The 13,380-nt window shown below is 39.7% G+C and overlaps 2 protein-coding genes across 2 annotated transcripts in view; both read right to left on the bottom strand.

Annotated features, from left to right (window-relative positions):
* The window catches only part of LOC308104376 (NACHT, LRR and PYD domains-containing protein 1b allele 5-like), a gene marked incomplete at both ends in the record, with an annotated part of 41,702 nt that extends 39,127 nt beyond the window's left edge, over positions 1 to 2,575 (bottom strand). The window contains 4 exons of the mRNA XM_080454788.1: positions 414 to 670; positions 1,295 to 1,509; positions 1,721 to 1,767; positions 2,555 to 2,575. Of these exons, the coding sequence (XP_080310914.1) occupies positions 414 to 670; positions 1,295 to 1,509; positions 1,721 to 1,767; positions 2,555 to 2,575 (540 nt within the window). The remainder of the gene's footprint in view (positions 1 to 413; positions 671 to 1,294; positions 1,510 to 1,720; positions 1,768 to 2,554) is intronic.
* LOC308105203 (uncharacterized protein) overlaps positions 1 to 13,380 on the bottom strand; it is a gene marked incomplete at its 3' end in the record, with an annotated part of 438,556 nt that overhangs the window by 359,924 nt on the left and 65,252 nt on the right. The window contains exons 14-16 of the mRNA XM_080455838.1: positions 6,484 to 6,602; positions 5,089 to 5,619; positions 4,283 to 4,361 (exon numbers count right to left, since the gene is read on the bottom strand). Coding sequence (XP_080311964.1) covers positions 4,283 to 4,361; positions 5,089 to 5,619; positions 6,484 to 6,602 — 729 coding nt within the window. The remainder of the gene's footprint in view (positions 1 to 4,282; positions 4,362 to 5,088; positions 5,620 to 6,483; positions 6,603 to 13,380) is intronic.

Below are 13,380 nucleotides of genomic sequence, written 5' to 3'. Positions count from 1 at the left end.
GCTTGTTTTCCAAAAAATAAGAAATCCGAGCTAATGTGTTTTTCTACATCTCATAACATGGGAGTGGATGGAGTGACTTTTTTTGGGATGATGTCATTTCTGCTTCTATGATTCTCACGCAGTCAAGGGATCATTCATATGTTGGGGAAGAGCGCCCTCTAGTGTAATTTCTTTTTTTAAATGACATAGATCTACATCAATAGCAGGGAATGTGTTAAAGAGTCTCCTAAGAGTCTCCTCCACCGGTCATCAAATGATTGGCTTAGGAATGTGACAAAAACAAAAGAATCTCCATGAACTCAAGGTTTCATTGGGTGTGTAAATGATAAGAAATACGTATTATTTTGGGTGAACTACCTTTAAATAGATTCAAAGCCTCTGAGATGCTAGTTACTTAACAGAACATACTTTACCTCTTCAATAGGCACGTTGCCTGGCAGCAGAAATACTTTCATCTGAAGTCTGTCGCTTGGTGGTCGAAGGAACAGCAGAACTTGGCAATAGGTCAGTCTAGGTTTAAGTCGTTTGGAAATGCTCCACATGAGCCCAAACTTTCCCAAAAACGACAGAAGGGTCACATTTACAACCACGTGAGTCTTGGTCACTTTCAGTGGTTTTAAGATGTCCACCACCCCGTCATCAGAGATGTGGGCCACAGAAAGGTCATCAACTGTGAAAATTATGTTTACATTTTGCAGATTATTTAATATGCGTGGAAATCAGACACAACACAATATGTTCCGTGTGCCTACCGAGTTTAACGTGACACAGAGGGCATTTGAAAGTCTTATTTTCACATCCTATACTTAGTTTAACCCATTAAGACCTGAGGCCGATTCTACAAATACAGTAGGTGGTCAGTGACTTTGACCAGTTTCACTTTCAAAACCTTTGCATCATGTGTCACACAAACAAAATGCGATGCGTTTTGTTGATATAACGTTTTTTCAATCCACAAATCCACCATTTAACTTCCACAATCCACTTTATCAAAACCATTGGTGTTGTGGATCAATTTAGCCAAAAATGAACATCCGGGATTGCATGAAGGTGCCTAATTTCATATTTAGAAAACGTTTCAGATGGGGGAAAAAAATCATTTGGTTTGAATATTAAGGAAAAGTCATGGAAGGGGATCCATCTGAGAGCTTCATGAGCGAAGATAATCAACTTTAAAATCTCAAAATCGGTCGAGCTGAACACTTAGACACTGGTTTCCAACATATTATTACACTGTGTCACTTTGAACCAGAACATTGAAAATGATTGGAAAATGCTAAAAGCAGCGCCTCACCGGATGTGACCTCACAGTGTTGCAGGTGTAGCTGGCTGACAGACCCCTGAGGACACTTGATGTCAAACAGAGGCCCTGCAGGAGTCCCTGCTGTTGACTGGAGCTGTTCTTCATCCCACTCATCAGCCTTGTAGAGGACTTCTGCTTCCCCTGTCGTTTCAAACATCAACCCTGTCACATTGCATTGGGACAGCCCTGCCTCGGGTAACTTGGAGCTGTGACACAAAACAATCATTTATTGATATCATCTATTGACTTCATTAGGTGTCATGTTGCATCCAGTTCATTTACAATGCCAGTGGTTGGTTGAATAGAAACAACATGTTTGTGGAAACAGCTGTGGTGAGTGATCAGCTGATGGGTTTAAAGACACAACTTCTACATCTATAGAGGAAGCTACCAATGAAGCTGTTTAGGATGACTGACCTGTATTCATAGGTTTTATGTTCTGTGTTCACGCTGGGTGAAAAGGTCTGAAATGCAGAAAGCAGTCAGGAAACAAACAATCAGTAACTTTCCTCAATGAGACTCAATTGAGTCACCTACCTGAGACTCACCCGGTCATCAAATTATTGTCTTAGGAATGCGACCAAAAAGAAATAATCTCCACGAGTTAAAGCCTTCATGGGGTGTGTAATTGATAGAAAATAAGTCATTGTTTGGCTAAACTACTCCTTTAACTGAGTGTAATCTGTGTAGGCTGGTGGGGGGAGTGTAGTGCCCAGGATCACTTAGCAAATTGGCACCGGGTGAAAAAAGGGTTACAAAATTGAGGGATAAAAATGATAAAAAAATGTGTATGTTATATGCAGCACAATTATACCATTACCTATACAATTTATTTATTTTTAATTTAATTACGTTTATGTTTGAATGAGTGATTATAAACACATGTTACAGCACTTTATACATAAAAAGGAGTTCATAATATGTGTTTGACTGCTTGTATTAACTGAGCTATTAGCTATAGCTATTAACTTTGAAGTTAATCTAACTTCTAACTATTATGATTGAAATGGCCAAGCCGTGGTGTGTGTCCGGGGTCTGCCAGCACACAAGCACTCCAACTGGCTCCAAACTTGCTCATGTGACAATTATTATTTATTTGATTATTTACCTAGACACCGGCTAACAGAAACACACACACACACACACACACACACACACACACACACACACACACACACACACACACACACACACACACACACACACACACACACACACACACACACACACACACACACACACTTTACCAACCTGAAACGTCTCCGATGGCATCAGCGACACATTTGGCTGACTCAGTCCGGCACCTGGAGGAAAAATAATAGCTTGGTTTTAGTTCAAATGAATATACCGTACAACAGTCTTAGTAGGGCAGGGGAGAGGGTTCCCCAGCACCTGAGTAACATTTTTTTGTAACCTGTTTTTTAGGACCCTTATGGTGTCTAGTTAAGATTTCTTCTTGTTGCCAGGGTCAGCTAATAATTGGCACTGCAGCAACTCTGATGATTTGAGTTTTTTTAATTTAGGTTACAGGGTGCAAAGCACAGAACAAAAACGACCATTTCAATAAGGTTACATCTTGATGACCTGACAAAGATGTAACCTTACATCGAGACGTTGTCGTTTTTGTTCTGTGACTGGCGACCCCTCCAAATGATTTGGCAGCTCTAGGGGGTGCTCAGGGGGTCGGCGACCCCTTAGTTCTGACACTATGGGGGCTGGGGGCTGGGGCACACACCGTCAGCCGCCCGCGAGCCGTCAATCATTAACACAACAACGCACCGTCAGGGGCGAGCCGTCTTTAACACCTTAAACAATGGCCTGAACCTGGCTGCTTTGCATAACATTAGGCTACTCGAGAAAAGCCATGGAGTGTGAAAGGGTTAATCGCTTAGCAGAGGACACAAGAGTTAGTAGCCTACCAGACACTCACGAAGTTACCCCTGTGTCTAGCTCTGGTCCATAGCGTTACAAGGAGTTCTCCTTAACGCTATGGTACTTTCCATTCTTTCCCCTCGCACCGCAGTAGCGGAGCCTCTCGTCTGTAGTAAAATAAAAAAATACACGTTTGGTACTCACCAAAACAAAGACGGTTTAATGGAGTTGAAAGCCTATTCTACTAAGTGGGAACACTCTGAGCCCACACCTCACGTCTAAAATACACTTTTTGGCCAGAAAAGAAAATATTTCACCGGAAGGAAGAATCTGGTCAATAGGAAAATTCCATTGACCAGATCTGTAGAGGGCACTGTGGAGTAACCAAAAACAGGTTTTAATTCCGGAGAAATATTTTATTTTCTGGCCAAAAAGTGTAATTTAGTAAAGTAGGCTATCAACTCCATAAACCCCGTCTTTGTTTTGGTGAGTAGCAAAAGGGTATTTTTTTTTATTTTTTACTTGTTTTAAAAACCACTGTTTTGAAAGCAATGTAAGTCTTAAAAAAAAGTAATTCAAGTAAAGACAAGTTGACTGATTATTTTAAGTACTTATGTGTGGGTGAATCTATGTAAAGGGCTTGTATATAAAGCTAAAAGGAAAATAAAATAATTAATTACTTGAAACAAAAATAAAAACAACAAATTAACAATGCAACAAAATAATAAGAAATATAAATACATTAATAATCACATGTTGAATACAGTATTTCAACTAGCACTGAGCTGAGTGGCTATGTGCACATGCCTGCGCACGCACGTGACGTCATAAAATAGAGCCCCCATAGTTCAAAAATCCACAGCTCACCACTGGCAACCCCTCTGTGAAATCGCCCCACCAATTTGGCACGGGGTGGGGGGGGGGGGGGGTTCAAGACATAAGAGGCAATAGCTCTTGTTGTTTACAATGAGTAATACAAGTACTGTGTTAGTGTTACAGCTGCCATTAATTAGTGCTGTTGATTGCCTAGTGGTCAAATCGGGGTCAACCAGCCATCGTCCATTGCTGTAATAATAGTTTTAATAATACTAGAAACAGGAAACTAACCTGCAACCTGCATTACACCTTCATTACTGAATCCACCAGGGAGGCTTGGTAGTGATGCTGTTACACTGGACACATCACTCTGTATGTAGAACAAAGAAGACATTAACATTTTACAATCACACCATAAATGTTATTAACTATCATCTGTAAAACCGATAAGCATTATGTCTGGATTATGGATTAAATGTCATGCTAAAATTTATAATAAATACATCTGGAGGTCAATAAGCTGCCCTGAACCAGATGTGTTGGAAATATAAATTGATTGTCTGTTATTATAAATGTTTTTTGGAGAGAAGAAGAGTGTGTAAAGTCATACTCTCTTTGGTTATCAAAGATGTAACTTTTGTCTCAAAGGACTGTCCATTCTTAATGAACAGCTTCCCAATGAAACTGGACATAATGAATAAATGTCAATATTATTTGAGCATGATAACTTTCGTAGAAAGTTCTACTGTATATCAGAGAGAAATGACTGTTAGACAAACCCTCAGACAGGTCATTAGGTGTCTGTGTCACCACAAACTACAACTGACTCTCTCATCTCCTCTCTCTTCTTTCATTCTTCTTCTTGTCTGTTCCATTCTGAATCAATTTAATTTAATTTAGTTTTGTATTTTATATTTTTTTTATCTCTCTACTGTTATCTGTACCCGTCTTGTGTTTTACACTTACAGCTGTTGCTGCTACAACATCTGAATTCCCCCACAGGGATTAATAATTTATCTTTATCATTCTTCAGCAGTAAATGTTTTCTTTCTTTTCAGTCTTTCTAACAGTGTCATGTGTCTTGTCTCATGTCCCACCTTGAAGTGTCCTGTGTCTCTGACAGAGCTGTCTTCTCTTGAGACTGAAGGTTCAAAGTGTCCTCTGTTCCTCGTCACCATGTCTTCTGTTTTCTCCATCAGCTCTGTTACTTCTGAAATGTCAAACTTGGTACCATCTAGAACATGGTACCTGTAGGCACATTTATCCAGGATCCACCTCAGAGGTTCTCCTTCAGACTCTATGTACTCCTCAACACGTCTCCCTCCCAGCCACCATCCCCACATGAACAGAACCAGAGTGTTTCTCCAGACTCTGTCCCCCAGCAGCTCCATGTGTTTCTCCACTGATCTCCTGTCAGCTTCAGAGAAACTGGACCTGACAGGAACAGTCACCAGGACAGCGTGGGGTCCAGGAGAACACAGAGTCACACCGTGTAGAAGAACGTCTTTGGTCTTCTGTGATGGAGGTGTAGTCGACCAGTCTGGACAGTTCACCACACTCACATTTCTGTCAGCAACTAGACTCTGTTGTCTGACACATTGTGTCAGTTTAGTCTGGGTTTTAAACTCCTGGAATATGAGGTTTAATGTATGTTAGTCATAAAATGCAAAACCTTCATTCTATTCTGTCCTCAATGAATACATTAATACATTATAACATTAAAGTGATGAATACATTAATATATTACTAATTATAACATTAAAGTTATGAATACATTAATATGTTACTAATGATAATCCAGTAATATGATTGTAAATGGTCCATTCTGCATAATGAGTACTTTTATTTTAGTTTGGTACAGTGACTATATTATTATGACAATACTTTTCTTGGTCTTAAAGGGATAGTTCACCCCAAAAAATTACTTTCTTTCTGTTGATTAGTCACTCCATGGAGACTTGAATTCATGGATATTTTGTAGTTTTTGTCTCATTCCTAAAACAATAATTTGATGACCAGCGGACCGGTAGGCAGCGGTTCCGGTAGGAGACACAAAGGAGACTCTTTGTGTCTCCTACCGGAACCGCTGCCTGTTTATATTATAAAAAATTATATGTATTTGGCCGCGGACCCCCATCTCAAAATATGTTGTTCCAGGGACCCCCCAGATGCAAAGATTTGAGTTACAAATGTTGGCTTTAAAAATATATATATATATATATTTAAAGATTTCCGCGATGCTGATCTACAAGCTTGTAGCGAAGCACTCGGTGCCGCGCTACAAGCTTGTAAATCTGCTATTTTTGAACAGCCAAAGAAATCTAAAGTAACATAGATGATGCTTTCCCTGTCTTAAAGGGTTAAGACACCAGGGTGGAAGTGGTTAAACATTCATGACAGCAGATACTTTCACATTAACATCAGAAAACATTTATATTTTATCTCTTCACTGTTTACTTCTTTCATTATAACATTCATATCATATTACTCACCTTGCATGGAGTTAGTGTAAACACATCGTCAACCAGAATGAGATTTCCAGCTGAGTTCCTCTCATCCTGCTCTCCACCAACCAGCATCAATCTAACATCTGATAGACTCTGATGTTCTCCTGACACACACACACACACACACACACACACACACACACACACACACACACACACACACACACACACACACACACACGCACACACACACACACACACACACACACACACACACACACACACACACACACACACACACACACACACACACACACACACACACACACACGTTGCTAAATTATTCAAATCTTTTCTAAAATGTTCAAAAATAGCAGATGTACAAGCTCACAGCACGAAGTGACACGCTGTGAGCTAACCAACGTATACAATATGGAAGTTCGTAGTGGACCCCCTGGAAACCCCTCAAGGACCCCTGGGGTAAAGTAAGTAAGTACATTTACTCAAGTGCTGTACTTACAGTAAGTACAATTTTTAATTACTTTTACTTTACCTGAGTATAACATTTTTTGATACTTCATACTTCTACTCCACTACATCTCAGAGGTAAATATTGTACTTTTACTTCACTATAATTATTTTACAGCTTTAGTTACTAGTTACTTTGTTCAAAAATAGTTGATCTACAAGCTCACAATGCGTCGTGTTGCGACACGTTGTGCTGCTTAACACTGATATTTAGGATTGGATTCAGAGATTGAGTTATATGAATTATTAATAACATTAATTAATTAACATTGAGAATACAAACTGTAAATCTATATAATTGACAAAAAGTTGACATAAATAATAATGAGCAGCTGCTTTACTGGTGTTCAGTTATGATGCTTCTTCTCTCAGTTCCTCTAATCTACATTAAGTTTGAATTTTAGTTTTTTATTTATTGCCTCTTTTTGCACTTTACTGTACTTTTTAAAATAACTAAAATAACTTTACTGTACTTTTTAAAATAACTAAAATAACTTACCTAACGTACTTTTTAAATTAACTTAAAAAAAATAGTTAAAACATTTTAAAATAGTGAAAATAGCCGCTCTACAAGCTCACAATGCGTTGCATCGTGACGCGTTGTGAGCTTGTAGATCTGATATTTGCACTACTTTTGTGCAAAACTGATGTATGATGAAGCATATAAGGCTTTCATTTACAAAAAAAACATAAAAATGTGAAACATGGAGATACAAGGTTTCTACCCGACAACAACAATATTACAGGGCTATAGAAATCATGTCCTTCATCATCATCATCATCACAACCACCACAAGTGATGTATTATTCACATTATTGTCAATACTAATTTACCAGCCAGATTGGAAAGAGACAGACAGACAGACAGACAGACAGACAGACAGACAGACAGACAGACAGACAGACAGACAGACAGACAGACAGACAGACAGACAGACAGACAAACAGACAGACAGACAGATCACCTTTAGAGCTAGCTTTCAGAGTGGTCAGTTTCCTGGTCAGTGTCTGGACATGTTCCTCTATGTTCCTCTTCCTCTCTGACATCTTCTCACAAACATCTCCATCAGCTTCACAGTGTCCACCTCTGTTTCCTGACATCATCTCATCTATCTTCTGCAGCAGCTGTGTGACCTGAGTGTCATCTCTCCTCTGGTTGTTGAAGACATGGTATCTGTTCCCACATTTGTCAACAAGCCAGCGGAGGTCTTCTCCTTCAGCCTCAATGTGCTGCTCAATGCTTCTGTCTCCCAGACTGTCTCTATGGGTGAACAGTACCATAGAGTGACTCCAGAGACTCTGTGACAGAAGTGTCATGTGTTCCTCTGCTGCTACTCTCTGTGCTTTGGTGAATGCTAAATGAAGAGGAACCGTCAGAAGAGCAGCATGTGGTCCAGGACGACAGAGACACACACTGTTCTGGATCTCCAGTTTGTCCATCTCTGAGGTGTCCTGTAGTGGACTGTTGTACGACCAGCCTGGTGAGTCCACCACTGTCACCTGTCTCCCTGCTACTTTACCCTGTCTCACCTCACACTGCACTGACCTCTGACCTGCCTGCCTAACTTTAAAACCACTTCCTGTCAGAATGGTGTTTCCTGCTGAACTCTTCCCAGAGTTAGACTTTCCCAACAACACAATCCTGAGGTCAGTCAGTCCTGTCAGAGAAAACAAGTCCTGTCACACAACAGTGAAAATAGCAGATCTACAATTTTATTTGCAGGTGAAATGTTATTGTTTAAACATGCTAACCCGATTGTCCCTACTCTTTAACTGCCAGAGTAATAGTGTAATAGTGTTACGCTACTGCCAGTGAAAACGAGCGATTTTATCAACCTTTGAAATATCATGGAATATTTTCTGTGAATGCTATCCGCACGGTGATCCCCTCATTACACACACAGGGGTCTCGTAGAATGGGGGGGGGAAACAATATCCGATAGTGGTAATCCGTTCCATAGTTGTGGCAAGTTGAAAATAGCATGTTTTGCCAAAAATATATAGTGTAAAAAAAAGGTACACAGGAGCCGAGATAGAGCATTTTTAAGCAATAAGTTAACCAGGGAGTGAATGGAGCAGCACATCTTTGGATGGCGTTATCTCTGGTTCTGTGATTTTATTTTCTTTTTTTTCAAAACCCGTCCAAACTCATCCTTTGCAGGCTGGGCCATAGCAGAATTTGATGAATTAATTCATCCATGGCAGACAATGAGTTAAAAAAAAGTTTTAAAAGTCCACATTATAGTGAAAATAGCAGATCTACAAGCTCACAACGCGTCTTAACACAACACGTTGTTAGCTTGTAGATCTGCTATTTTCACTATTTGGCATAAGATGAAGCATAGGGCTTAATCACATGAAACCTAGCATCCCTATCCTGTGGAAATAGCTGATCTACAAGCTCACAACGTGTCACGTTGCACCGTGTTGTGAGATTGTAGATCTGCTATTTTCACTCTATATAAATGTTTTAAAAATAATAATAAAAAAGGAAGGGTTTTGGACATACAGCAACGATATGTTTAAAACATTGTAGCTTTGTTCCTCCTGTTTTCACTCTACACTAAATATATTAGCACAAAATAGCAGATCTACGACCTCACAACACGGTGCAAGCTTGTAGATCAGCTAGTTCCCCAGAATAGGGATGCTAGGCTTCATGTGGTTAAGCCCTATATACTTCATCATCATAAGACAACTAGCGAAAATAGCAGATCTATAGCTTATAGATCAGCTACTTTCACTATTTTGGGGATTATAATCCTTTTTTTATAGGGACACCCGTGTTAGCATGTTTAACTCATTAAGACCTGAGGCCGATTCTACAAATGTCTTCTAAACCAGCAGTTCTAAAACTTTTTCATGTCAAGGACCCCTAATGATATGTATTTGGCTGCGGACCCCCATCTGATTTTTTTTGTGCCAGGGACCCCCAGGAGAGAAGATTTGTGTTAAAGAATGTGTCAAAAACGTTCAAGATTTTTCAAAGTTGAAAAATATCAGATGTAAAAGCTCGCAGCACGGCACAAACCCTTTGATATACACTTGGCCGCGGACCCCCATCTGAAAATGTTTTGTGCCAGGGACCCCCAGAGGCAAAGATTTGAGTTCAAAATGTTCGCTTTAAAAAATTGACATATTCGAAGACACACATTTTCAAGATTTTTCAAAAATAGCAGATCTACATGCTCATAGCGCGGAACTCGGTGCCGCGCTATGAGCTTGTAGATCTGCTATGTTTGAATAGCCAAAGCTAAGTGGTTAAAATGATTGTGATGCTATTTTAACTAATTTTGCTGGGGACCCCCCTGGTACCCCCCCCCACTGGACCACTTGTGGTCCCCGGACCACTGGTTGAAAACCACTGGCTTAAACAATAACATTTCACCAGCAAATAAAATTAAAACTGAACACAATTTGTTTCTTTGTCAATACAATCTCCTCACATCAGAAAAATGCCATTTAGGTTAAAAATGAGCAAATTGTCACTTAAACAAAGTAAACAAAACATACCAATGTGTTTTGGAAGTCCAGTTGTTTGTTTCTGAGCGTCTGTCCTCCTTTGTTCTGCTCTGCTTCTGATAGTTCTCTCCTTCTCCTTCAGTTCCTCTGAGACGTGTTCTTCTGTCTCATAGTGACAACCATTACTAGTCACCATCTGATCTATCTTCTCCAGCAGCTCTGTGACCTGACTTCTATCTCCTCTGTCACTAATGTTAAGAACATGGAAGCGACCTTCACATTTCTCAGTGAGATATCTTAAGTCAGAGTCAGATCTAATGAGATCAGTGTTCATGTTGTTTCTATCAGCTACAGTGAACACTATAATAGTGTGTTTCCACACTCTGTCACTGAGGAGAAATCTCACATGCTCCTCTGCTGACATCCATGTTCCTACATATGGGCTGTCCAATCTGATCACTAGGACAAAGGCATGGGGTCCTAGAGGACACAGATTCACACTCTGTTGTATTTCTAACTGAGTCAGTTTTGGGGTCAGATCTAGGGGATGAGAAGACACCCATCCTGGAGTGTCTACCACAGTGACCTGTCTGCCTGACACTTTCTCTTGTCTCATGACACTCTGAGATGTTTTTCTGTTTGCTTTAAAAACATCTCTGCCCAGGATGATGTTTCCTACTGAACTCTTCCCACTGGGTTCATCTCCATGTCTTCCCCCGATCAGAACAATTCTCAGGTCTGAGGGGTCACTGTTCTTCCCTGGATGGAAACAGTCAAACAATACTATTATTATTGACACACACACACACACACACACACACACACACACACACACACACACACACACACACACACACACACACACACACACACACACACACACACACACACACACACACACACACACACACACACACACACACACACACACACACACACACACCCCTTGTAAAGGTCTGAAAGGTGGGGGGCCCTGTGACCCTGTTGAACCCTTAGATCAGGGGTCTTCAACATGTTTCCCATTAGCTGAGAGACAGAAAAGCATGGACCCCCACTACATATTATATAACATTGTGTTGCAGATGAAACTTTTGCATAGATTTCATAGATAGCTTCATAGACTTAGTTGACAACACTGTCAAAGTGTAGTGTTGTGTTGGATTCATGTTAATATGTATGTTCAGACAGTTAACCACTTAAACCCTCAATACTTGGAAAACTGGTACTTGATCTGCTCCTTTTTTCCCTCTACACCAAACCTCTTCGTAGAAAATAGATGATCTAAAAGCTCACAACAAGCTTGTAGATCTGCTATTTTTGGCTAATGTTCCCCTCAGAAAAGGGATGCTAGGGTTCAAGTGGTTAATGTAAAAGAAGATTAGGCGGCCCCCCTGTAGTAACTCTGAGGACCCCCTAGGGGTCCCAGACCCACTGTTGAAGACCCCTGCCCCTGTGATAGGATCTTCTTTTGTTTTACCTTAACCACTTGAACTTTAGCATTCCTATTCTGAGGGGAACATACTGTATGCTGAAAATAGCAGATCTACAAGCTCACAGGGCGTTGTGAGCTTGTAGATCGGCTATCTTCGGCAAAGATGGTTGGTGGTGTAGAGGGAAAACAGCAGACCAAGTATTGAGGGTTTAAGAGGTTTAACTGTCTTAAAATACACATTAACATGAATCCAACACAACGTCAAACAAGTCTATGAAGTCAATGAAAAAGTTTAAGATGCAACATAATTTCATACAATATGTAGTGGGTCCCTGCTTGGTTTGAAAAACATTGAAGACCACAGGCCTACAGTAGGCTATATTAAAAGACGCGTTGTGAGCTTGTAGATCGCTGAAGATCGCTGAAGTATTAAATAGGGCTCAAGTGTCTTTTATTGAGTTTTTTTTAAATAATTCTGCATTGTATTTTTACTCTCCATTTCATTTTCATTTTGACATATTTTTTATTTGATATTCAAAAGTGCTTTCATAATGTGTTTATTTAGCTGTGTCTTGATGTTGTAAAGCTTGTCTTGTTGAAATGTGCTTCACAAATAAAATTGCATTGCCTGTTAATGTATGTTTTGTAATAATATTTTAAATTGCAATAATCTAAATCTGCAAAATAGACGGACGGACGGACGGACGGACGGATGTGTGTGTCAGCTGTCCGATCTTCTCTGAAAGCAAATATAAATGAACACTAAGCGTTATTTGACCTACTGTACCAATATATCATAATTGCTTTGTCCTGCTTTTGTCTAAGGAGAAGTCCAACTAAACCATGGACAACCTCCAGGATATATTGACTATGTTATCACTTGAAAATGATGATCATAAAGTCGTATTACTTCACAGAGGGACAATGTGGTGAGTAGCCTATTGGATCATTATCACTATTGGGAATATATTGCTCATTGGAAGCAGAATCACATGATGGCTGTTGTACGTACAACGCTGCAGGCACACACTGTTTATCCTTTTAACATTAAATCTGACCCAAATAGTCTGAATGGAGTTTAGTTCAGGTATAACCTTGTGCAGTGGTGGGAAAAGTACTCACATTTTTTACAAGTAAAAGTATCAATGCTGCAACGTAGAAATACTCTGTTACAAGTAAAAGTCCGGAATTCAACATTTACTTGAGTAAAAGTACAAAAGTATTGGCATCAAAATGTACTTAAAGTACCAAAAGTAGAAAGTACTCATTATGCAGAATGTCCCATTTCAAGTTTTCCTACCCATCTTAAAAATCTTTTGACAATAGCAGATCTACAAGCTCAAAATGCATTGCATTGAGACGCGTTGTGAGCTTGTAGATCTGTTATTTTCAAACGGCCAAAATGTATATAGGGTTGAAGTGGTTAATGTATGTTTTGTAATAATAATTCAAATCTACAAAGTAACTAAAGTTTTCAAATAATTGTAGTGGAGTAAAAGTACAATTTTTGCCTCTGAGAT

Source organism: Gymnoscopelus braueri (genome assembly GCF_963280865.1).
Source record: "Gymnoscopelus braueri genome assembly, chromosome: 17".
NCBI classification, from domain to species: domain Eukaryota; kingdom Metazoa; phylum Chordata; class Actinopteri; order Myctophiformes; family Myctophidae; genus Gymnoscopelus; species Gymnoscopelus braueri.
The sequence above is the reverse complement of the archived record's forward strand: the minus strand, read 5'-3'. Positions and strand labels throughout refer to the sequence as shown.